At 33.2% G+C, this 26,335-nt stretch overlaps 2 protein-coding genes across 6 annotated transcripts; one reads left to right on the plus strand and one right to left on the minus strand.

The window, feature by feature from the left end:
- Positions 1-6,710: 6,710 nt before the first annotated feature.
- On the minus strand, positions 6,711-11,845 carry LOC100785104 (ras-related protein Rab7). 2 transcript variants are annotated; one of them, NM_001254453.2, is made up of 7 exons: positions 11,586-11,806; positions 11,463-11,489; positions 11,158-11,257; positions 10,891-11,037; positions 10,651-10,731; positions 10,419-10,564; positions 6,711-7,046 (listed from the first exon to the last, which is right to left on the minus strand). In NM_001254453.2, exons 1-7 carry the CDS (start codon positions 11,636-11,638, stop codon positions 6,980-6,982), a joined length of 621 nt encoding a protein of 206 aa, NP_001241382.1. In that variant the 5' UTR covers positions 11,639-11,806; the 3' UTR covers positions 6,711-6,979. The 2 variants fall into 2 exon arrangements, with proteins under 2 accessions (NP_001241382.1, XP_014628466.1); XM_014772980.3 differs by lacking the exon at positions 10,651-10,731 and having other exon boundaries at positions 6,856-7,046; positions 11,586-11,845.
- Positions 11,846-13,826: 1,981 nt separating this feature from the next.
- LOC100805965 (tRNA pseudouridine(38/39) synthase) lies at positions 13,827-26,294 on the plus strand. Of its 4 annotated transcripts, none has more exons than XM_041013360.1 (15): positions 13,832-14,171; positions 14,370-14,429; positions 14,606-14,696; positions 15,083-15,155; positions 15,697-15,742; positions 15,956-16,066; positions 17,110-17,194; positions 17,701-17,794; positions 19,546-19,606; positions 19,753-19,883; positions 20,135-20,252; positions 25,331-25,454; positions 25,661-25,768; positions 25,857-25,931; positions 26,136-26,294. In XM_041013360.1, exons 1-15 carry the CDS (start codon positions 14,115-14,117, stop codon positions 26,177-26,179), a joined length of 1,278 nt encoding a protein of 425 aa, XP_040869294.1. In that variant the 5' UTR covers positions 13,832-14,114; the 3' UTR covers positions 26,180-26,294. The 4 variants fall into 4 exon arrangements, 2 of the variants coding, with proteins under 2 accessions (XP_040869294.1, XP_025983263.1); XM_026127478.2 differs by having other exon boundaries at positions 13,833-14,171; positions 17,698-17,794; XR_005890307.1 differs by lacking the exons at positions 25,857-25,931; positions 26,136-26,294 and having other exon boundaries at positions 13,827-14,171; positions 17,698-17,794; positions 25,290-25,454; positions 25,661-25,686.
- The last annotated feature ends 41 nt before the right edge of the window (positions 26,295-26,335 follow it).

The raw sequence follows: 26,335 nt of genomic DNA on the forward strand, positions 1-26,335 counted from the left end.
TAAATTTGAAAAAAAAAGTTATAAAAAATAAATTAATTCGAAATACAAGAAATATTAAAAATAAAACACAACGGATGAAATAAAAAATAAAGTAGCATTTCCAAAATCAACTGAAATCAGGTACATGACCACGTTAATGACAAGTACAAGTTGCTGATAGCTGTGCCAGTTCCCCTGAAACTGTGACCAAAATACATACCTTTGGTGCAAATCCTTGGAAGCTGATTCAGAATTTCCAGTGTCCACCCACTAAGTGGTTAGGAAAATTTGTGAGTGGCACTCTTAATTGGGTAGATGTCAAAGATAATGAATTTATTTCTAAATTATGTCATTATATTTTTCTTTTTATTTGTCGGTAATAATTTGTTGATGAATTTTCAATTTTCAATTGAATCTTTTTAAGTAGTACTTTTTTTATCTTCTTTTTCTCTCAAAAATGAAAATTTAGGGAAACATGTATAGAAAAATAACATATTTCATTTAGCTTCTATATGTTCACACTATAACTAGTTATTTCGATCTTTTACTAGTGATTTTAATTATAATGTCATCTCTATTTATTGGTACGAGTAAAATACAACTTATTTGATTTGTAATATTGAAAGGAATAATAAATTTTGGGATAAGATTCTATAGTTCCTGAAAGCTGAGAAAAGTACAAGAGGATAGAATCAACGGGTGATTCTTTCTTTTGATTTTGGGACGGAGACATGTTCTGAAATGTTGCTGTCTGATGGAAACATTGACAATATTCGCAGGCCTGCGATGGATGTCGTGTGTCTTTGTGCATGTTCTTATCTTTGACATTAAGAAAGCTCATTGTGTTGTTTGGCTGATGAAAGAGTATGGGGTTCAAGAATTGATGATCATTCCCTTTGCTGAAGATGATTAGCCTTGGATAAAATTGATGATCCGTCACAATTTGCTCTCCACTCGTAGTGGATGATGGTCTTGCAGCATTGCACTTGACCCCTTTTGCATTTTAGACAATGGTGCTCTGTTCAAAGCTACAAGAACTCCATTTTGGGAATTAGTTGTTGTGTATAACTAAAATGATGGTAGGTTGGATTATCTTGGGATTGAGGGGTCCTATTTGCAAACTTACCATGAAAGTTTGGTTTTGCTAAAATCTCATTTCTGTCACTTATTTTTCATGACTTTGTAAATAACTTTTCTCTTACAACTATTGACAGTTTGTTGTGTTTCTTACTCCTTCATGACATTGGAAATGTTCTTCAATTTAGTAAGAAAATTATTTTTAGAGGAGTATCTGTCACGTTTATTCTTCATCTTCCTCTTATCAGTTACATTTACTTGCAGGATAGTAGACATGACAAAAATCAATAGCTAAATTCATTTATTTTATTCAGCACTAAATCTATACAAAAAAAAGTAACCAGTTGCAGCACTGCTACCGCAGGATTGTCACTTTTAGAATCCAGTTAAATTGGCCTAATGATCACATTTTGTATAAAACATATTAAGTTGGTTTCATATTGTATGTGCGGTAACTGTCTGTTTGTCAACAGAAATAATTAGTAATTCACAGCTGCTTTTCCATATAGAAAGCATGCATCATATAAATGGAAAAGCTGTTTTCCACAAACTAACTTCCATTGTTCTTTTTGGCCAAGCAAAGACAAAAAAGCAAAAGTTAAAGTTAGTTTCATATGTTTTACCTGCAAAGTTCCACCATGACTTCCAGACCCATCCATCTATTATTGTCTTTGTAATGTCATTCTATAAGAATCCACTTAGTTTCAAAAGGTTTTTGGAGATAGAGATTTTCATGGAAAGACAATACAAAGGTAATGTAAGTTGATCTGATAGCTCAAGATGCAACTAAAAAGTAGTTCCATGAATAAGATGGAGCTACGGGTTCAAAAATTGAGAGTGCAAAAGAAAATGGGGAAAGGTCAAAACCTATTTCAATTAGTTTTAATACTATTACTTCAATATAAATTTACAATTAAAAATAAAGAAAAGTAATAGAATTATCAACGTAGAAGTTGTTGTGAAAAACTGAGTGTGAAGGGTTTAGATGGAGATATTCTGTGATACTGTAGGTTTTCAAGAAAATATGGATGAGTTTGGAAATTGCTTGTATCAAGGCCAAAAACACATCTAAGATGTAGTCCTGTGATTGGTTGAGTAATTAGTATTGACTTGTACAAACCACTAAGATAAAGGCAGTGACTCCATAAGATTGAGCTCAAAATTTTCAAATTAACTAAAGCCTTTCCAAAGATCTTAGCGGCACCAGCAATCCTCAGTGCTGTTGAAGATGGTTTGGAAAATTACCTTGACACCTTTCATATGCATAGCAGCTAATTAAGTTTTATTTTATATAACTTTTGGTGAAAGATTATGCTACAAAGTAAGTATTGTTTTACATAAAATTTAGACACAGTAAAAAAATTTACAGTAAGTCAAAGCTTTGGCAAAAAGCAGAAGTATGTGCCATGCAATGCATATAAGTGGATCATCTTCTATTTCTAGCACTTCAATGACAAAGTTTGACAACCCTTAGAATGAGGCTCCATGTCTCTTTGGAAGTATTCACATCTAAAAGGAAGTTACATTCCAGCGCAATTGATGTTGAGGTTGTGAAGAACAGGGTTGAGACCGAACTACAAATGTACAAAGATCAAGTGTGTTCCTCCATACAAAAGCAAAGAAAATTTCACACCATTTAAATAGACTTATGGATGGGTCAAAAATCACAATTAGATAGGGACGTCAATTTTGGCTGGATTTGAAGGAAACTTTAAACATCAAATAGATAATAAACTACAAAATGGATAACTCATAAGTTGACACAATGATATAAAGATGTGTTACGTTCATAGATGGATAACAAATAGAAAAGTCTTATTCGATTCTCATCAAAAAAAAAATTTAGACTAACAACAGAAAAGTCTTATTCGATACTCATCGTAAAATTTTCTTATATACCACAAGCATATCAATTTATAATTTAATAGATTGGGGTAAATGAATATTTGGACTTGGGTCCGTGGGTCGCCCACATATTATATGAACATAAGTTTCTTCAGCCCATATAAATTATGGACTTTTAAGCTTGATCCGTTTGACCCACGAGGTTAAATTCTTAATTGTGGGTAGTATGAGTATATCTTAATTATAAAAAAAAAAATTGGTTTAATTTTGTAAAAATAAATTAAAAAAAGGACTAGTTTGATTTATGCTAGACTTATTTTTTGTATTGGTCATTGGTGTAAGGCAATTTTTTTTAAAAAAATTCCCACATTTTGAAGTTGCTGCCGTGGGTTAGGCAGTTTTTTTAATGACATTCAGATTTATTGAAAGTTTAATATTCCTTTGCCATCCATATTTTATCAATATTAATATCGAAAATCAAACTAAGGCAGAGTAAAACTCGTAAAGAATAATTTTTTATGAAATGATTTTTAAAAAGGTTTAAAAAAATAGGTTAATTATATATTTTTATTTTTTGATTTTTTAATGTGGACCAGCCCATTTAGTAGGTTGGCTTAACGATGTGGTTGTGGACTCGTTAAAACAAAGCTCGTTTAAATTGCGGGCTTTGCATGACAAATTATGCTAGTGCAAGCTTAAATAGATGGACTAACCCACATTTCTAACTTTAATTAAGAGACATTCGTAATACCTATGGAGAATCAAACAAACTACAAAATGGATAAATTTAGTATAAACATAATTAATAACAAAGCTTTAGACTTTATTTTAAATATAAAGGGAGAGAAACAAAATAGATATTAATTAATAAATAAATTAGTAAATATATTTCTCCCGTTACATCATCAAAATAAACAACTGTCGTTAAGTTATGTAAATTACAATAGATGTCATCAAAACATTTGTATAGTTAACACGTGTATTTCATAGCTTGAAAGTTTATCTTGAAACGCCATATATAGTCTAAACAAGATTCACAAATTTATTGTATTAGATATATATTAGTACTATTAATTGATTTGAATAAGAATATATACTTGTATTATTAGTTTGAATCTTCAAACCAAAAAATTATACATAGTATAATTTCCATAATTCATATAAGTCTATAACTACAATAATTATATATTTTAGGATTTGTTAATTAAAAAATACAATAAAAAAATTTGATCACATTTTAGAGGAAAAAATAACTGTCAAGTGATATTTGCCTACATATAAAATTTTATTTTATAAATACAATAATAATATATAGTAATTACTTTAATTATATATTTTAAATAATTTGATTTTCATAAATTTATTAAAATGTTTAAATTCTAGCAGTTGTAAAAATTTAGATACGATTGATTCTTTTTAGATCAAAATCCAAATTAGATAAGATTTGTTTTATTTATTGAACAAATTAGATACGGTTGATTTTGGACACCCATACTCCATATTATAAACTTTCTTACAATTAATGTTTTATTAATTACTATCTTTTATTCATATCTCTAGTCCAAATTCTGACCACTTTAAGAGTTTAGATTAGATATAGTGATTCTTTTTAGATTAAATTCCAAATTAGAAAGAAAAAAAAAATGCTTCTTGACACTGGTAAGTTATATACGTGTATCCTAAACTCTTTTACAATCTCAATCTTTTACCAATTACTATCTTTTTTCATATTTTTCTACTTTTTTGTCAACACACATGAGAAGGGTGAAGCTTTCTGGTCCTAGATGCGATTGTACAAAATGGCACAAAGCTCGTTAAATTTCGCACAACAAAGGTAGTTATGCTAGAAAACACACCCGCAATATACACCTAATGCTTATCTACTTGAAATGAACCAGGATCATCATATAAAGGACGAAATTCAGGATATCTCATCATCGGGGTTTCTGGATTGTAAACCAGTGTTTTTGATTGGTTAACAATTAATTAAAAAATAAAAAATAAAAATACATTTGGTAGAAATCATGGGATAACCGTTGATTGAAGTTTTCATGTACTTTCGTGCAAATTGATTTTCGTACTATCCAGCAATTTCCTAATTTAATTGTTCTACCACCTTGTTTTGATACGGCAATGGCACAACTGGTACATCTACAGTTCCGGTGTTGAGAGAGTAGACAGGATGAAAACTTTATTTGTTCGGAGGAGGAAATGTGGGTTTTAAATTTCATATTAATCATGGGATATGATTTTGATTTTGTGTATAAGCATTCAACTCATTGTATTATCTCTATCTTTTTTATATGAATGGAAAATATCAGTCTTTTTTTTTGTCTTCTTGTTAGCTTGTTAATGGTAGTTTGTTAGTTTTAGACTAGTTGTAGTTTTAGCATCCTAATAACATTCCTTGACAATAAATAAATAATCTCCAAATTTGAAAAGTAGTTTTTTAAAAAAAATTATCTTTTACTTAGATTGACTGTTGGAGCCTAGTGTGTAGAATAATACATTTGGTGAATTGTTGATGCATGATGAAGACATTGATAGTATTTGCAATCCGCAGCCAAATGTCATGCGAAATTGTCTGTTTTTTCTTTGACTCGCTAACGAAGGATTATGGGTTTCAACATTCATGGACTAAATTGGTGATCATTCCTCACTTTATTAAAGTTGATCACTCTTGCATAAAATTAAAGATCCCTCACGATAAGTGATGCATTAGCAAACGATTTACTTTGCACTTGACCCCTTCTGTAAATAAAAAAATGGTGTTCCATTCATAACTAAAATCTCTTGTTTACTTAGTATAATTTTCGAATTACTTGTTGTTATTATTGAATTTGAGAGAATCTTCTCACGGTAACATTTCTGAGCTCTTCCATGAGACTAAGAGATGTATATAAAGACACTCTTATGCAAGTTAGAATTATGGAGAAAAACAAGTATGAATGTATAAGTTGGATTAAGAATTGTTTTACTTGAATCTTAATAATCTTCTTTTATAGAAGTAAAATTGAATGATAAGATCTCAATTTTTATTTTAAGATCACATAAATAAGAAAATATATGATTTTATATTATCTTTCTTCTAATAATAGTTAATATCCAATTTTATAAAATATTTTTATTTTTCACGTAGAAAATAGAATTTTCCGTTTACCTTAATTAAATCTATCAAGTTCTTTAGTTTCGAATAGTCTGAATAGGATAGTTGTGTATAACTCAAATGATGATAAACACCACCATGTTAAAATATCATTTCTGATGCTTATTTTTCATTACCTTGTAAATAACATTTCTCTTACAATTATAATTGATAGTTTGTTGTGTTTCTTATTCTCCAATCCATGACCTTTTAAATGTTCTTCAATTTTGTAAAAAAATATTTTTTAAGGAGTGTTTGCCACTTCTATTCATCGTGTTAACAAAAATCTATTGCTGATTTATTTTGTTCATTTCAAATTCTATACCAAAAATCTAACCAGTTGCAACACTGTTACCACAGGATTGGCCACTTTAGTCCAATTAGATTGGCCAATTTAAAACAAATTAAGTTTGTTTATTATTGTATGTGCAGTAATAACGGTCTGTTTGTCAACGGAAATAATTCTAATTCAACGCTTAACATTTCATTAAATAAATCATTTCGATTAATAGTTTATTAGAACCCCCAAAGTCCGTGTATGTGACGCACCACAAAGATTAATTCTGGTAAGTAGTATTCAAACAAAATATAAACATTCTATGGTCCAGGCCGCATCTCAATTTGACAATCAACGGAAAAAAAGTTCAAAAATTATTTAAACATTCCATGGTCCATGCCTCATCTCGTAGGTCATGGTTTATCAATAGAGCATGCTTTTACTGCGTGTGCAACATTCTCAAGCTTCGTCCTTCCTAAAACAGGACTACAATAAATAAATGATACAATTTATCAAAATGGAAACCTCAAGGTACATAATAACAATTTACACGCACAATCAAGGCATACAGTATACACTAAATGACCAAAAAGAATTTGAAGAGTTTCAACAACAGCATTAAGGGGAGTGCATAAAAATTATTCAGCATCTCCAGATCAGCATGCACATCCACTCCTCTGCTCATTCTCTGGAACTGCCGCCTCAGGAATCCCTTGAAAATATCTGCAATTGAAATTGAAACAAAGAGTTATGAAGTCAGCTAAGCGGCTATCTGCAAGAATTAAATTGGAAATCAAATTCTTATGTTTGGAACTTAGTAAAAAATGAATATTTAATATCATGTTATATTTTCAGTTTCACCCTTATAATACAGTCTCTCTCACTCTGAATAATTGAAAAATCTATCTCCACCCCCCTCTCTTCAATAATACAGTAAGAGATTCATCCACTTGTGTTATGTAGGTACTCTATCTCCTTTGCTAACAGTGTTGTTAAATAGTGACCATGGAAGTGCCAAGGTGGAATGGCGTTGCAGATTTTTTGCCAACCACCATAGGCAATTTCTGAAGGGAAGCCCGCCATGGCAGCGCCATAAGGCACAATGGCGTGTTTATATGGCAGAATTTCAGCCATCAATAACACCAATGTATATACATACATTCTTTTTCCTCACGGCTCAAAATTATGAATATCACGCTAAACAAAAGGCAGTTCTTTTCATTTTCAAGACAAGAAGGCTAAATACACAAATGGGATATGTAATATTGAGGATCAAACTCCAACCAGCTCCTCTCCATTTGTTCTATAAGATTTTCATCTCAAACATGAAAAAAAAATAGAGCAGTGGCAAGAATTCACAATCTACATTGGAGAAAAGATTACCATAAAAATCAAGTGAAAAGCAGAATGTAATACCAAAATATAAATATCCTCTCATAAGTCATAAGAATACAGTTTTGGATCCTTAAACTATCGGCTGCCTAAAGAAATAATTGAGTTCCAGGTATACAATTCATATTTTTTAACCAGACAGAGAAATCCTCGAGCAGGAAGACATTTGAAGACTTTATTAGACATTATGACTCCATAAAAGACCAGATGAAGCCATCTATTTTCACAGCATTAGTCAAGTTTTTTGCTTCAATAACTGAACAACAAATATTGCATCTAGAAAACAGAACATCAAACTTTCTTAAATATCAACTGAACTGAACATTTATTGCCATTGGAAGTTTAAAGACAAAAGAAGCTTAATAGAACAGTATCAGTTCCTTAACAACAACATAATCTCAGTTGTACTTTTGGCATTGATACTAGCATTGTTAGCATGTTTGAAATGAAACAATCATAATAGTAGCATAACATACACAAACATATGTGGGAAACATATCAAGTGATAGCAATGTGTTTCCATGAGAAGTGAAAGGATCAAATATTGACCCTTGGAGATTATGTGAATGGTTAAAATTAGAACTTAAAGGTCAAATGATCACTTGAAAAGGTCCCATGACTTTAACTTCTGATCTTTAACCATACATGCTCTGTTCTCTTTCCCTAAAAAACCAATTTAGGCAAAGATGACCATTGAGGGTAATAAAAGATTACTTAATCAGCTGCATGAAAAAAAAAAGTGTCATAAAGAACATTTTGCTCCAATAACTGAACATCAAACCAAATATAGCATCTAGAAAGGGGAACATTGAACTTTCCTAAATATCAACTGAACAGAACATTTCCTTTATTGATTTTAGAATCTGCACAACTTGTTTTACAATGTTGACATTTGACAATTGGTTTTAGATTGCTACTACTTTAGATGACTTCAGCAATTTCCTTGGTTGTTGTTTTAATATCTTAAACTCCTTCACTATCAATTTTTGCAATAAGAGAATTCCTCACAAATCACAATTACTTTCTTTCTAGTTTCAAGACAGTAGACACATTGATTTCAAGGAGAATTTGCCAAAGACAATTGGATTTTCTCACAATAGATCCCCATTCCTATAAATGAGTTTAATGCCTTGAAATCGGCAGTATCAATGAAATCAATGTCTTAAATGCAGTAACTTGGCCACAGGTGGTCAACCCACCTAACCGCTTTTTTTTTCCCCAAATTGTAGCCATGCTACACAGCTTAACCCACTATTTAAAAATTGATGGGTTGACCTTTGCATAAGTTAAAAAAAAAAAAAAAGACAGTTGACCCACCATCCCACCATTGGGATAGGTTGACCTGTTTTTCCATCTAGAAATCATATATAAATGGAGAAGCTGCTTCTCACAAACTAACTTCCACTGTTCTTTTTGGCCAAGCAAAAGTTAAAGCAAGTTTCATATGTTTCACCTGCAAAATTCCACCCTGAATTGCAGACCCAGCTTGTATTGTCTTTGTAATGTCATTCTATAAGAATCCAATTAGTTTCAAAAGATTTGGAGATATTCTCATGGAAAGACAATACAAAGGCAATACAAGTTGATCTGATAGCTTAAGATGCAATTATAAAGTAGTTCCATGAATAAGATGGAGCTAGTGGTTCGAAAATTCAGAGTGCAAAAGAAAAAGGGGAAAGGTCAAAACCATTGAATATTTCTATTCTTTATTTATATTAGTTTCAATACTATTACTTCAATATAAATTTTCAATCAAAAATAAAGAAAAATAATAGAATTAATCTATTTTCAATTACTATGATACACACAACAAGAAATGTCATCATCTTTAGCAAATTCTCTTCCAAAGCAATCTGCAACTAGAAAAAATTACCAAGAGAATTAATAAAAAAAGAAAAAGATTATCAAGAGAAAAGCTTCTATTGCATACACTGTTACCAAAGGAGTTTGGACATTGCAGAAGCCATGCACAATAGTAGTAACTCAAAACAAGTTATCAACATAGAAGTTGTTGTGAAAAACTGAAAAATGGATGGAGATATTCTTTGTGATGCTGTAGGTTTTCAAGTGGCTAATCAAGTTCTTGTGAGATAATGTATTGCCTTTAATGAATACCATCTTTAGAAGAAAATGGATGAGTTTGGATATTGCTTGTATCAAGGCCAAAAACACATCTAAGATGTCCTGTGATTGGTTGAGTAATTAGAATTGACTTGTACAAACCATTAAGATACAGACAGTGCTTCCATAAGATGGAGCTCAAAAAGAGATCAAAATTTTCAAATTAAAGCCTTTCCAAAGACCTTAGTGGCACTAGCAATCCTCAGTGCTGTTGAAGATGGTTTGGAAAATTACCTTGACACCTTTCATATGCATAGCAGCTAATTAAGCTTTATCTTAGATAACTTTTGGCAAAAGATTATGCTACAAAGTAATTATTGTTTTACATAAAATTCAGACACAAAAGCTTTGGCAAAATACATAAGTATGTGCCATGCAATGCATATCAGTGAACCATCTTCTATTTCTAGCACTTCATTGACATTCCAACAGTGAGTGCCTTATTGCATACTAGTTATATTAATCTTAAAGCACAAGTAGTACTAGCATCATAGACAATAGATGGTACATGTCTTGTTCAATTATGTAGTACTACAACTTATATTCATGTACATCTTCATACCAGTCCAAAGTGAAACTTACATGTCTTGTTCATGCTCATTGGCTAAAGCAGCTTTGGCAATACACAGGAATGCAGCATCAACATTGTAATCCTCTTTTGCGGATGTTTCAAAGTAGGGAATATTCCCTTTTGCGGCACACCAGTCCTTTGCTTTCTTCTCAGAAACCTGCATTTAAGATAAGTAGACGTTTCACATTTACACAGATAAAATAAGGAAACTTTGAGGAGTAATAATATTTGTCTAGTGCCTACCACTCGACTATTCCCACCATCAATATCGATCTTGTTTCCAAGTAAAATAAATGGAAATGCCCTGGGATCAGGAGGGTTTGCCTGGATCGCAAATACAATGAGAACATAAATCGATACAGAAACTCCAACATTGGTAGATCATACATAAGAGTGAGACAATTCTTGGATATCATGAGCACACACTAGCTAGTAGTCAAACCAGTAAGAGATATAGAGCATTTAGAAAAGAACAAGAGCAACCTGTTTGAGAAACTCCTCATGCCAGTTCTCAAGGGTATCGAACGACTTCATCACATTCACATCATACACAAGAACACAGCAATCCGCGCCTCTATAAAATGCAACCCCGAGACTCTGGAATCGCTCTTGCCCAGCAGTGTCCCATATCTATCAACCAGACAACACAACACCACAAATTGAAACACAACAAAAAAATTTCACAACAATCCTAGAGCAGAAAAATAAAAAGAATACTGAAATACCGTTGAAACAGGAAACGAAACCCACTTGTAGAGTGACAAGTCTGTCGTCAATCTGAAGCTCTTTGGTGACAAAATCAGCTCCAATGGTAGCCTTATATTGCTGACTAAACTTCTTGTGCACGTATCTACACAGTTAGCTAAGGTCCACACAGAACTAAATTCCAAATTAAAAAAAAAGGACATAAAAAATTATTTAAAAAATCATCAAATTAACCACAAACACAAATCCAATCAACTTTACAGATGCACTAATTATAATAAATCATTATTATAAATCAAAGCGAATCCGAAAAGCGGTGAGAAAAAGCGACGCGCGGCGCGTGAGGATACTGATTCATCAACGAGGTCTTCCCAACCCTGGCAATGGCAATGGCAATGGCAATGGGAATGAATGAATCAGATTTCGAGTTTCGAAAAACGGTATTGCAGGGAAACTAGAAAGAACGTACGTACCCGCTGTCGCCGAGAACAATGACCTTGAGCAAGGTTCGCCTGCGCAACGACATAGCTCTACTTACGGTGGGGGCGCAACGCACTCGATGGTTTGGTTTGGTTTCTTCGCTTCTCTATTTATTGGGGGATTTCAGGATTGGATTCGACGGTCAATTGCGAGCACAAAAGGGGAAAAGGGAAGCCATTTTCTATCGCTTTCTGCACTGTTCCTTCTTGTACTCGACAGATTTCGCCTAAGAAAAAAAAAGAGTTAAAAAGGGAAAACAATTTTTCTTTATAATAAATCAGTTTTATGGACCAAAAAAAGGAACTAAAATTTCTTACTATTTCTCGCTACGTGGATGGATGTTTAAATTTTAATTATTGTGAATTATTATGAGAAGCTAATAATATTGGAGTTTTTTTATGCACGGTTAATAGATTCTGTGTCTTTAATTAAATTAAATAGAATAAAAGTAAGTTAGTTACAACTTCAATTATAGGAAAGGTGTTGCAAGGTGAAGTTACAAATCGTATAACAATGATATAATTGATAACTACATTGTGGCTGATCTATCATATCTAATAATTTCAGGCTGAGTTGTTTTGGAGAAAACAAAGTATAAAAATACATCTCGAAGATTCCACCGTAATTATTTTTTGGTACATGTTGAACTTTTTTGGTGCATGATTCCACCGTAATTATTTACAACTTTTGTATAGCATTTGTTAGCTTATCATGTGTTATGTTATTTACCAAAATCGGAGCAAATCAAATGGGAAAATTGGTTCATCAAATGGTTGGTTCAAATAAATTATATTAGCTTTGAGAAAAATCAGCTTAAACATTAGAAAATTGGTACAAAAATTACAATCAAAATGTATAATAGGACGATATTTTAATTTTTTTTTCTTCTCAAAAACAATCTTCAACTTAAAGAATTTGTCATTTTTTTTATTTAAATATAAACTTGTTAATATTAGGCAACAATTTTCATTATCTTACAAATGATACATTCCTTAAATATTACGTAATTTTCTTTGTTAAAAAGATATCAACTATATTCTTTCTATCACTCTCTTTTTAACACTTTATTCATAAATTGATTAAAATTTATTATAAATTATTAACTTTGATAAATCATACTTCTAAACCAGAATAGAAAATCATTAAATGAGACATGAGATCAAAAAAATAATATTTTTTTAACAAATTTTAGTCTACAACAAAGAAAATGTTAAAAAAAGTGTCATTATCATTTCTCTTTAATCAAATTTGCAAGAGAAAATTATTATTTGAAATAGTTGGATGATACTCATAATATTATCACCTGGTGCAAATAGTCAAATTTGATGCTGCAATTAGAAAGGATACTGGATTGGATTTAATTGCCCATGGTGCTCAAGGAAATGTCCTAGCTTCAGCTACGAAATATGTTGATGTTATGTTGGCACCAAGAGAAGCATAATAAGCATATGCAGGAGCGTTGTTGTTCTTAAATGCATTGTCTGAGACTGATTACCTCTAATTAGTTCAATAGTGGGAAAAGAAAGACGCGCTGGGAAGATCTTTCTATCATGGTCTGGTGGAGGATTGTTGCAGGTTGATACCTTGTTTCTATTCCCTAAGAGAAGGGGCAATAAAATTCCTCATTATTTAGTTGTTTTTGTCTTTTACTTATCTAGATAATTGTTAGATTGAGGAGTCTTTTTGCCAGTTGGACCAAATCCTTTCATATGATGTATCTTATATTGATTCTCATTAATAATATCCATTTACCTTAAAAATACATGAATTACACTTGATATTACTTTTTTTTTAATTTTGCACACTTATTCAAAAAACCTCTTTTGCACTTTTCAATGTTAGATTTGCTTTCTTTAAACATCATTAATTAATTATATATATATTTTTAACTTCTATTTTTTAAACATCACAATTTTTTTTTTACAATTTCTATCTCTACAGTTCTTCTAATTTTTACAAAATATATTGAAAGTATTTTCTTATTTTCAAAAAGTATGTTAACATTAAAAAATATTTTATATTTTTTTAAAATCATATTATATTTGTTCCTTTTTTATATATTCTTAACTTTATTTTATTTTTTCTAGAGATCAGCACCTTTTTCTTTATTACAATCTTTACACTTTTATTGTTATCAAAACTTTTAATATTTTTCTTAAAAATACCTTATTGCAATTTCATATATATATTTTTAAACATTACATTAGTTTTTAAAAATTGAATAGCAAAATTTGGGAATTAGCTAAAGAAAACATGAGGGGGGAAATGTGAATCAATTGGTAGGTTATTCTTCTGGCAAAGAATTCAATTAATCCAATCAGCAAGAAACACAGTAATAATAAACAAGTTCTCGAAGGTGGGGGAAGATCCTACGCTTGTTTTGTTTGTGTTCGGACTTGTGAAATCTGAAAACAAAACCTAACTAACAGTAACACCAATTAGAGCTTGGTTTCCATTCCATTTCAATTTGAGGTTCGAAAACTGTACCGAACTGCGGTGTAGTGTTTGTTGGTGTCTTGAGCATGACGACGCAACTTAGCGATACGGAACTCATAGCCACCTTGCAAGCCAGGGCCAAGGTTTTTTCATTCAATTTCAGCATATTTTCTGGTTTCTGCTATTCGGTCAGCGTTTCTGCAACTATATATCCTTTGCTTTTGTTGCTGTTTGGTTGTTACTGGAAACTGGGATCACCTTGAATAGAAAAACCAGTTACATTGCTTTGGCTTGCATCTTTCACGTGGTTTTTCCTATTGATTTGTGATTCATACTATCAGGAATTAGAAGCTGAGAATGCAAAGCTATTATCCCAACTTGCTGATTGCCGCTGTCATGAGGTTAGCTAGTAAACTGTTTCATAGCTATCTTAGCATTTTTTTTGCTGTGATTTTATCTTTTTAGCCATTGGAGTACAGTGATCGTTTTCAGCCTGGAAAAATTAACCAATGAAAAAGAAAGAGGAAGGGGAGGAAACTGCATTCTTCAATGAAATTTGTTTGAATCTGTGATGCAGATGGAGAAAAAATTGCATATCCCTGATGAGAAAGGCAGGGAATCAAAAAAAGGCAACAGGAAATCTGAAGAGAAGATAGAGAAAATGCCAGGTTCCTTTTTCTCGATTTTCTCTTTAGGGGACTAGTTGTGGCACCTGTGACATGGGTGCTAAGAGAAAGTAATATTTTTAAATAAATGATGACGTGATAATTCTCTCTCTCTCTCTCTCTCTCTCTCTCTTTCCCTAGCTGCACTTTCTGTTCTTCAGTAGAAACTTGGTACTGTGTCTGATGAACTTCTTAACTTATTTGATTTCAGTTTTTTTTTTTTTTTTTGCATATGCTTTGTTTCTGTTTTTCAGCTCCAGCAGTTTTTTCTTAAAAAATTATTTTTGGCCTATGTATATATGGGTTTCCCTGCTATCACTTGTTGTAGCTTCTATCAGTTTAGTAAAGCAGATCAACAAATTTAAATTAGCTTTTACATCATGATACAGGCTATAACACAAGGTTTATGAGTCATCATAGCAAGAGATATGTAGCTTTAAAAGTCACGTACTTTGGAAAAAGGTATATACTATCACTGGAATACCTGGCTTAGTTTTCTGTCTGAGTTATCCTGAGGTTGAGAGTCAAGCCTTTTACCTCAGCCTATGTATTTTCTCACCCAGTGGGATCTGGGAAAAGGATGATTTTGTTGCTGTTTTCCGTCTTATCAATTTCTGCTGAGGTGCTGATCTATACTGAAAAGACTGATTTGCATATTTAATATAAAATATTTCTTTAATGCGCGCGCACACACACACACACAAACGATTATAGAATTTTGATTTATCACGATCATGCTACAATCTCTCAATTATAGATTTCTATTTTAGTAAGTATTTTTTTTATATATCTTCAGAGCTTGCTTTATAGGTGACATAATAGATCCATAATTATGTGAAATTCCCATGATCATTTAATTCCATATGATAGATCCTTAAAGTTTTTTTTCATTTTTTTATCCGCTATCATTTTGCTGGTTTGGTTCTTTACACTTAGGTGCTTATCGAATTAAATTCCATATGATAATTAATATTAAGGTTTTCTGACTACCTGTTAAATACAGGTTTTATGGTTTTGCTTCAGAGGCACAAATGGAACCAACTGTTGAGGTTTGTTTTTCCAAAACACTAGCCAATAATTCTCAATCTGCATGAATTGATCATGAGTACCACGAAGCAGAATTTTCAATATTATCACAGATTATTATTTGTTCTGGATGAAGTATTATTGTTCTCAACTGTGAGGATAGTTTTTTAAAACCATTGCATAGGATTGTGTGTGAATGGCTCTGTTTTATTTATCATTTATCATTTTTCTTGCAGTCTGAACTTTTTAAAGCTTTTGAGAAAACAAGGCTATTGGTTGGTGATAAGAAGGAGTCACAGTATTCAAGATGTGGTAGAACAGACAAAGGGGTTTCCTCTGTTGGACAAGTAAGTTGATGCACAAAGGAGTAAAAGAATAGAAAGAAAGTGCTTTCTATTAGCAATGACCGATACATAACATTATTAAAAAAAGCTAATATGACAAGTTGATCTTTTCCATTTTTGTATTAAGATACCCCCAATAACAATCATTGTGCTTCTAAAGAGTAAAGACCTATATGGCAAATGCTATGGAAGAAAAGATGAGGTACTTTTGCTGAGCGCCTCAATAGAGACAGAGAGAACTAGAGAGGAAATTTGTAAACAAGTTACTGCATTATAATTAACATTGGGGCTCTTTATCTTTGGGGGAAGACCTTTGTATGGGGGATTTATGCTTTGCTGAGGATTTCTTCATCTCAATTGACTTTATTCCCTTCCACTCTATCACATGCAAGGTTCCATCATTTCTTGGGACCTTCATTTTTCTTGAAACCTGAATGAAGACAATTAACATGATTGGAGCCTCTGATATTGTTGCTAAACTTAGTGCACTTGTATTCTTTAAATGGTCAAACGAATTTGGATCCTTGATTCTTCTGCGGTGTGTACATGTAGATTATTTTTCCAATTTCTCACTGAGTCCCGAAACCATGAGAAATTATCCTTAAAATAGCCCCTTTGGAATACACTTCCTTATAAGGTTTTAAGTCTTGAGTCTGGACAGAATTGCTCAGTAAGATCAATAGTAATATTATATCACTAATAAGTTGCAGTTCATTGACCAAATATTACTTTATCTGCAAGTAGGCGTGTGATGCGTTATTGTAGGTTTAGAGGGATCTCATGGTAAATAATATCTCTGAAGATTTGGCCTTTATTGAGCTTAATGGTTTTGTGTGATCTATGTAGACGACCTCACCTAGTGCAATAAGGCTTTTGTTGTTGTTGTTGCATTTCATTGTATGAGGTCATTGAAGTGGGTAGGTTAAATGTCAGTGCCAAATTTCTGATTGTTGTATTCCACTATTGTACTATTGATTAGTGGAGCTTCATATAATCTGTTAATTCATTATTTAATTGGTTCTGGTGATGGCAACGTTTTGAAGCAGGTGATAGCTCTTTTCCTAAGATCAAACCTCAAGATATCTGCAACAAATAATGGAAATTCTGGAGTTGTTTTGGATGAGCAACATGGTTAGCAGAACAATATTTTTAAAATAAAACTTTTTCTGTTGCTTCTGATTTTCATCATTTTTTTTAAGGACTTAATCTTGTTAGGCCCAAACATTCTTAGCATGAAATCCATACCATATTTGTATTAATCTAAAGCCATCAAGGCTTGAAGTGTAGTTAAAAGTTTAAACTTCATGCTCAGAGGCGATAAAAATGGTTGAATCGTGATAAATATTTAATCTTTCTGGGTTAGCTAATTTTCCTCCTTTCATTCCTAAGGTAAGTGGAGATATTCAATTGTATAATAATTGTAACTAGCAATAAGATATTTTTGTGCGTCACGCAGATATCAAGAGGATAACTTAAGTGGCAGATTGTTGCTAAAGGTTTGGGGCCTATGCTGGTTATACAGTATTTATTGTTCAGTTCATGCCATTGAGTTGTATATTGCTGATACAAAAATGTGTGGAAAATTATACATCTTTATTTTCCCCTTTCATAAAAACCAACCTTTTTTTTTGTAGAAGGGGAAATAGATTATGTTGGGGTGCTAAATCGAGTCCTTCCAAATGACATTAGGATTATGGGCTGGTGTCCTGCTCCTGTTGATTTCCATGCAAGGTTTGTATGCATTCTTTAAAACTTTGCCTTCTTATATGATGATTGAATTATACAGAGAATAATGATTGCAATAAGCAATGCTAGACAAGGGAACTACTTTCCAGTATCCTGCATAATGGGATGGAAGCAATTGTGGCAACACTGGACATAGGTGTACCTGCAAAAATTTAGAGGGGAATTACCCACTAGGTGGGTCTGGATTTGAGTATGGATATTTATCCACAAAATTTATGCGAATGGATGCAGATATGGGTACCTTAATACTGAATCCACCCCATACCCACATGTTATTCAACATATTATATTTAAAATAAAATATAATATAACAAAAATCACTATATGTAAATAATTATGTTATTTTGAAAACTATTATACTAATCACTATATAATATATATAACAAATATTACCCGAATCTATATAATAAAAACCTATTTTGTGTTATTGACTTCAGAGATCACTGCATATACCTAATTAGTGTTAATACATGATTTTTTAACATATATTGAAGAGTACAAGTGCTGAACTTACAAATTTATAAATTAGTTATTACTATTATTTATTATATAAGTTTCTTTTTTTGGTTTTGAATTTATTTAAATTATTTTGTTTGTTAAAAACAATGGATGTATGATATGTTTTGTAATTAATTTATTATTTTGAATTTAAATTTAGATAAATATTTTGTTTGTTATGTTTTAGAATTAAGTTATGAAATAACACTTTATTTATTTCATAACTTAATTATAAAATATAACAAAGAAAATATTTATCTAAATTTAAATTCAACCTAATAAATTTATTTAACTAGAATGAATGTAATGTGTTTGAGTATGGTTATCTAAGTAGCCCATAAGGTATGGGAATGTATGCTAAAGTTAATACACACACGTGTATGCTGGAAAAGAAAAGGTTTTCCCAAAACTAGATTACTGGTCCCGTGCAAAAGCATAGTGGGCCAAGATAAAATAAAACAATTTCAATTGAAAAATAATAATAAACATAAAAAAATAGGAGTAGGGTGGGAAAAAATTAAAGCAGAGATTGACACTTGTCCTATAATTGTTGGATAGCAGATAGCTTCATTTATGTATTGAGATATTGAGATAGGTTGAAGTGGTTAACCAGACATGGGCAATTTTACTTGTGTTGTTCCAATTGATGTTATAAACCATCCTAGTGACTAGTGACAACTGAAGATCCTTTTTGTGATTTCTAACTATAATATTAAGAGAGTTAGAGTTTACTTTTTTGAGGGTGGAGGGTTGAACTTTTGAGCTTGTGGATAAGATAGTTGTTTTGATAAGCAATTATTTTTGATAGCTTAAGATCTTGAAGGGGGCAATCAGACAAATGTATAAGAAACTCAGCTCATTCTAGTTTTTCCTTTCATGGGCAAGTGGATTATGAGTTATATCAGAAATAGAGAAGGATATTATAGACTGAAATCGGTACTTCTACTGAATAACAATTCCAGATATTTCACTCAACAGCATAAGTTGATAAGAATGGGATTTGATATGGTATGCTAAACCGCTATTCTAGTTGAAGGGTACTAAGTACAACTAAAAGGTTAGTTGGATTTTGGGGTAGGATTGTGATGCAAGCTGAATTGTCTGTATTTACTGACACTAACCTTCATATTGTGAAGATCTTTTGCAATAAATTTAATTTAACTCTTTACTTAATGAAGCTTGATATCTTAAATTATTCTATTTTCTTATCATGTTCCATGTTTGCTTTGTCAATACAGGTTCAGCTGTTTAAGCAGGGAGTATAAATATTTCTTTTGGAAAGAAAACTTGAACATCCCGGTAGGAGATCAATTTTGCTATGCAGTTTCTATAATTTCTTGTACCTTTTTTTTGTCTTTCTTTTTCTCTTTTCTGTTTCCAATCATTTTAAAGATTTTTGAAGCATGCGATCTGTAAACACTTGTCATTGATTCTTATCCCATTAGGCCATAGAAGTTGCTGGAAACAAACTTGTAGGAGAACATGACTTTAGAAACTTCTGTAAAATGGATGCAGCAAATGTGCACAACTATAGGCGGTGCATCACATTGTTTGAGATTTCTTCTACAGATGTGAGGTTAAGATTGGTAGACATTTTTCTTACCCTCATCCTTGTGTTTCTGTATGTGCATTTTTGCTGGTGAGAAATATGTAGGAAACCAACCCTTGAAAAATTATGTAAATTGGAACTTAAATGTGAACCACTATCAGAGTGTTGTAGCTTATCTTAATATTCAATATATCCCGAACTTATGTGAAACTAAGATTGGTGGAAAAGTTGCAAGTTTTTGGGGCTTGAAGTCAACACTTTTTCCCATTTACCTGCAGGTACAATGATAATCAACTTTGGGTGATTAAAATAAGAGGTAGTGCTTTTCTATGGCATCAGGTTCGCTGCATGGTTGCTGTCCTATTCATGGTTGGCAAAGGTCTTGAATCTCCAAATGTGGGTACCTGACACCCTCTTATATGAATCATTTCGATAAAATTTGATTTTTATCATAATTTATTTATAATTTTTACTTCATTTTGGTCCTATAGGCTTTAAAACTGTAGATAATTTTGTTTGATTGCCACAATAATGAATTATTTCAGTTATGATTTCTTTCCATTTTTGGGTACAACATTTATAGGAAGAATTATTTTCTCCTGATTCTTAGGTCCAAATCAATATAGAATATCTTCTCCTAATTCTTGGGTCCAAATCAGTACTGAATATCTTCTCCTGATTCTTGGGTCCAAATCAGTACAGAATATCTTCTCCTGATTCTTGGGTCCAAATCTGCAGAAAGTATACAACAGGATTGGTGATGTGATATGTGAAGATTGTATGCGTATATGCAATCATTAAGGATCTGGTGTTAATATTATCTGTTTTGAATAATTGGAGTTTTGTGAGCCAAATTGGGGACAATGCTCACCAAATGGCAGTGTTCTCTCTTTGCTGCCATATACAAAATGTCATTGTTATAATAAAACTTCTGTTACTGTTGTACAGCACAATTGTTTTTATCATCTTGTTGTCTGAATTGAGGTTTTGATAGACTTCTCAAACAGCTGCAATCATACATCAAACACTTTTAATACTTGCACAATCAACCGTGGAGAGAGACCTTTTCTATTGAGAGTGTTTCTCTCTCTGGGATTCTATGCTTTAGCTGTTAAGTATATCCTACATTATCATATGGTACAACTCATTCACATGGGAGATGGACCTATTTAAATCTATGTTAGGAAATTGTATTGCCTACTTGCTTATGATGGTAGGGTATTTACCTAATAATTGGGTCTGGGCTATTTACCAATTACTGGACAAGAACTCAAAAGATGATTTTTCATGCCATATGGAAGCTAAAAATACCAAACAAGGTAGCATTTTTTGTTTGGAGATTAATGAGAGACAGACTGCCCACTAAATTGAACTTGACTCGAAGAAATATCGACATCAATGATACACTGCCCATTCTTTACAGAAAAGGAAGAGGATGCAGGGCATTTTTTTTTCAGCTGTCACAGAATTAGGCAGATATGGTGGGAATCCTTGTCTTGGATCAACATGGTGGGACCTTTTTCGCAACAGCCAAGGCAGAATTTCATGCAGCACTCGTTCTGCAATACACATCTTGGTATCAAGTCACATAGATGGTTAATTTGGTGGGTGGCACTAACTTGGAGTATATAGAACCATAGAAACAGAATCGTATTTTCAAATGATAGCCCCAACACCAGTAAGATACTGGATGATGCCATTTTCTTTTGCTGGAGCTGGTTAAGGAACCTAGAAAAAGGATTCGACAATCCTTTCCATCAATGGTCAAGTCATATCAGAGAAGGGTTTTGTAATTAGTGGAAAATAGCTCCACAGATAGGGATCACCAATATATACTTAGAGTTTTGGTTCTTTAATCCATCATGATTAGTTTTGTATTAGGGAACCAAACCTCCACATGGGACACTTCATTGGTGATTGTAAAAATCACAGTACGACTTGTACTGAAACTTATCTAATATATAATATTATTTTTGCGGATCAAAAAAACAAATTGGGTCTGGGCTTGGATATGGGTAATTTATCCACAAGACTTTACGTGTATAGGTGATGTGAGAGTATGAGTACTATACTACCAACCCTACCTATACCTGCATAATATATTTATTATACTTAATAACTAGATTTTGAAAGTTTTAAATAATTTTTTAAGTTGAAGAATTCTATTTATAATTAGGCATTGCTTATCTTTGAATATTTTCTTCAACTGAGTTACATATTTTACCTTAATCAATGCTCTTTTTTGTTAGTTTTTCATAATTAATATTAGTATATTAACAGTAATGTTTATTAGTTTGTCAAATAAACACATAATGGGAGACCACATTCAAGTTAGAACTAAAATGTGGGTAATGGATCCAAATACGGGTTTATAGGTAGCAAGGTATGGGATAATGGGACTATGGGTATTGAAGTTGTTATCCATATGGGTATGAGTCTGAGAGTATTATTTTCATAATGGGACTATGGGTATTGAAGTTGTTATCCATTTATGTGCCTACAAGAAACTAAGTGGACAGGTGAAAAAGCGAAAGAATTAGACAACTCGGGATTTAAGCTGTGGTATACGGGAAAAATCAGATCAAGAAATGGGGTAGGGATTATTGTGGACAAGGAGTGGAAGAAGGATGTCGTGGATGTAAGAAGAGTAGGAGATCGTATCATAGTCTTAAAATTGGTAGTGGGACAGGACACCTTTAATGTTATTAGTGGGTACGCACCTCAGGTTGGGTTAGCAGAACACTTTAAGGTAAAATTTTGGGAGGATCTAGAAGGGGTACTTCAGGATATACCCCAAGGAGAGAAAGTTTTCCTAGGAGGGGATCTCAATGGACATGTAGGTGGCTAGAGGTTTTGAGGGGGTGCATGGGGGTTTTGGCCTAGGGAGATGAATGGGGAGGGTAAATCCATCTTGGAGTTTTCGGAGGCTTTGGATCTTTCTATAGCCAATACATGGTTTAAGAAAAGAGAGGAACATCTTATCACTTACAAAAGTGGAGGGACATGTTCTCAGATAGATTTCTTCCTTATCAGGAAGTCTGATAGGAAGTATTGCTTGAACTGTAAAGTTATCCCGGGAGAGAGCTTGACTACCCAACATAGAGTTTTGGTTATGGATGTAAGAATTAGAGATAGGGCAAAGAGAAGAAGTCCTCTGGTAGCACCAAGGATCAAATGGTGGCACTTGAAGGGTGAGAAACAAGGAATCTTCCAACAAAAGATATGGGAGGGTTGGTGTGGACAATCACAAGGAAGTGCAAATGATATGTGGAACAAGATGTCCCAAGAGATTATTAAAGTGGCTAAAGAGACGTTGGGTGAATCTAGAGGTTTTGGACCTAGGGGTAAAGAATCGTGGTGGTGGAATGAAAATGTTCAGAGCAAAGTTAGAGTAAAAAAGGAGTGTTTCAAGGAGTGGTCTAGGTGTAGAAATTCTGAAACTTGGGATAAGTATAAGATAGCTAGAAATGAAACCAAGAAGGCGGTGAGTGAGGCAAGAGCCCAAGCTTTTGACGGACTATACCAAGCTCTAGGAACCAGGGACGGAGAAAGATCTATATATAGGCTTGCTAAGGGTAGAGAGAGGAAGACTAGAGATTTGGATCAAGTAAAGTGTGTTAAGGATGAAGAAGGCAAAGTCTTAGTGCATGAAAAAGATATCAAGGAAAGGTGGAAGGCGTATTTCCACAACTTATTTAATGATGGATATGGATATGACTCTAGCAGTCTAGACACAAGAGAAGAGGACCGGAACTATAAGTACTATCGTCGGATTCAGAAACAGGAAGTAAAGGAAGCGTTGAAAAGAATGAGTAATGGTAAGGCGGTGGGGCCAGACAACATACCTATTGAAGTGTGGAAAACTCTTGGAGATAGAGGTCTTGAGTGGCTCACCGAACTCTTTAACGAAATTATGAGGTCAAAACGCATGCCGGAGGAATGGAGGAGAAGCACGTTAGTGCCAATCTATAAGAACAAGGGGGATATACAAAATTGTGCAAATTATAGGGGAATCAAGCTCATGAGTCATACCATGAAATTATGGGAAAGAGTGATCGAACGGAGATTAAGAAAGGAGACTCAAGTTACTGAGAATCAATTTGGTTTCATGCCGGGAAGGTCGACCATGGAAGCGATTTATTTATTACGGCGGGTGATGGAGCAATATCGCATGGCCCAACAAGACTTGCACTTGATTTTTATTGACTTGGAGAAAGCGTATGATAGAGTGCCTAGAGAGATTTTGTGGAAAGCTCTAGAGAAGAAAGGGGTTAGGGTTGCATATATTCGAGCTATCCAAGATATGTATGATAGGGTATCGACTAGTGTTAGGACACAGGGTGGAGAGTCAGACGATTTTCCCATCACAATTGGTTTACATCAAGGGTCAACCCTTAGCCCCTACCTTTTTACCTTAATTCTAGATGTCCTCACGGAACAAATCCAAGAGATAGCGCCGAGATGCATGTTTTTTGCAGATGACATAGTCCTCCTTGGAGAGTCGAGGGAGAAGTTGAATGAGAGGTTGGAAACTTGGAGACGAGCTCTAGAAACACATGGCTTTCGCCTAAGCAGAAGCAAATCGGAGTATATGGAATGTAAGTTCAACAAAAGAAGGAGGGTTTCTAACTCAGAGGTGAAAATAGGAGACCATATTATCCCTCAAGTCACACGGTTTAAATATCTTGGGTCTGTAATACAGGATGATGGGGAAATTGAAGGGGATGTGAATCATCGCATTCAAGCAGGATGGATGAAATGGAGAAAAGCATCGGGGGTGTTATGTGATGCAAAGGTACCGATCAAGCTAAAGGGAAAGTTTTATCGGACTGCGGTAAGACCAGCGATTTTATACGGAACAGAATGTTGGGCGGTCAAGAGTCAACATGAGAATAAAGTCGGTGTAGCGGAGATGAGGATGTTGCGGTGGATGTGTGGTAAGACTCGACAGGATAAAATTAGAAACGAAGCTATTAGAGAGAGGGTTGGAGTAGCGCCTATTGTAGAGAAGATGGTGGAAAATAGACTTAGGTGGTTTGGGCATGTAGAGAGAAGATCGGTAGACTCTGTAGTGAGGAGAGTAGACCAGATGGAGAGAAGACAAACAATTCGAGGCAGAGGAAGACCCAAAAAGACTATAAGAGAGGTTATAAAAAGGATCTCGAAATTAATGGTTTGGATAGAAGTATGGTACTTGATAGAACATTATGGCGGAAGTTGATCCATGTAGCCGACCCCACCTAGTGGGATAAGGCGTCGTTGTTGTTGTTGTTGTGAAATATGGAGATAGACATTGCAGTACCTACTCATTATTTTCCCTATTGTCACCTTGTCTTTTATTTATTTATTTTCTTTATAGTTTATATTAGCATTGCATTGTAATATTAAATCTTAGTACAGTTCATCTCGACATATGGATTTCTTATTTTGTAGTTTGAGATCATAAGTTGTCAATGTCATGCTTAAATTTGAAGGTGATTGATATGCTACTGGACACTTCTAGAATCCTAAGGAAACCCCAATACACTATGGCTTCAGAGGTTCCATTGGTTCTTCAGTCCTGTGAATTTGACAACATTAAGTTTATGTGTTCATCAGGTATTTCTGATTTGTAAGACTTTTTAAGTATGGTGTCTGACTGAATATTTGATTCCTTTCCACGGATCTTGTGCTTGTTAATTAGCATATTGATGCCATAAACTTTGGTTGCATCCAAATTCCAATATCTTCTTTGCTTACCTATTGGGTCTTTTTACTTAGAAAAGTTTGACAATTTGAATTTATTTAATTAATTGCATATCTAGATGCGGGAGAAGCGCTGCGTGTACACTTGGTGAATGAATGCCAAATTTACCAGCTTCAAGCTGCAATCTTTCATGAAGCTCTTCTAAATTGCGTGCCTCTATCAAATGGTCCTGCAAATGCGTTTGCAAATTACTTCCCAATTACTTTGCTTTTATTTATAGTGATCTATTATGCTGATAGCCCTTCCTTTTCCAGATCAAAGCTTGCTGCCTTTTCAAGGATCCAAGAAGAAAGTTTCCCATGTCCCTCTTATGTCACGACCAACTGAGCGTGAGTTCTGTCTCCTGCTATATTTTGAAATTTGTCTGAAAATTACTTAAATGCATGGTATAAAATGGAATGTGAATGCATTGTTTTCTTCCAAGCTCCACACCAAATTATATTCACGAAATATACTTTTTTTTGACAGAACGAAATATACTTCTTGGTTCCTCCATTCTGACTGCTTTCTTTTTGTTGTTGAATTAAATCTAGCATCATATGAAGAACGCCGAGCCAAACTCAACACAATTGCATGAAGATTTCGTTGGTCATCTCCGTTATATAATCTGTTTGGGTGAGCATTTGTAAACTTGATTTTGGATGATCATAATTTTGTAAAATTGATATGAATTTTATTGTTTGTTTTTCAAATCTTACTAAATTTGGTAGGAATTTATTTGATTAAATTGAAG

The sequence above is a fragment of the Glycine max genome, chromosome 20 (assembly GCF_000004515.6).
Source record: "Glycine max cultivar Williams 82 chromosome 20, Glycine_max_v4.0, whole genome shotgun sequence".
NCBI lineage: Eukaryota > Viridiplantae > Streptophyta > Magnoliopsida > Fabales > Fabaceae > Glycine > Glycine max.

Excerpts from the sequence above, each read along its gene's own strand:
- LOC100785104 (NM_001254453.2), bottom strand. The coding sequence starts at position 11,638 with ATGTCGTTGCGCAGGCGAACCTTGCTCAAGGTCATTGTTCTCGGCGAC. Across the intron at positions 11,490-11,585 it reads ATTGTTCTCGGCGACAGCGG|GGTTGGGAAGACCTCGTTGA; the intron begins GTACGTACGTTC and ends TGCCATTGCCAG. Across the intron at positions 10,565-10,650 it reads ATGGTGGGAATAGTCGAGTG|GTTTCTGAGAAGAAAGCAAA; the intron begins GTAGGCACTAGA and ends TCTTAAATGCAG.
- LOC100805965 (XM_026127478.2), top strand. The coding sequence starts at position 14,115 with ATGACGACGCAACTTAGCGATACGGAACTCATAGCCACCTTGCAAGCC. Across the intron at positions 15,743-15,955 it reads AAATGGAACCAACTGTTGAG|TCTGAACTTTTTAAAGCTTT; the intron begins GTTTGTTTTTCC and ends TTTTTCTTGCAG. Across the intron at positions 20,253-25,330 it reads AAGGTCTTGAATCTCCAAAT|GTGATTGATATGCTACTGGA; the intron begins GTGGGTACCTGA and ends TTAAATTTGAAG.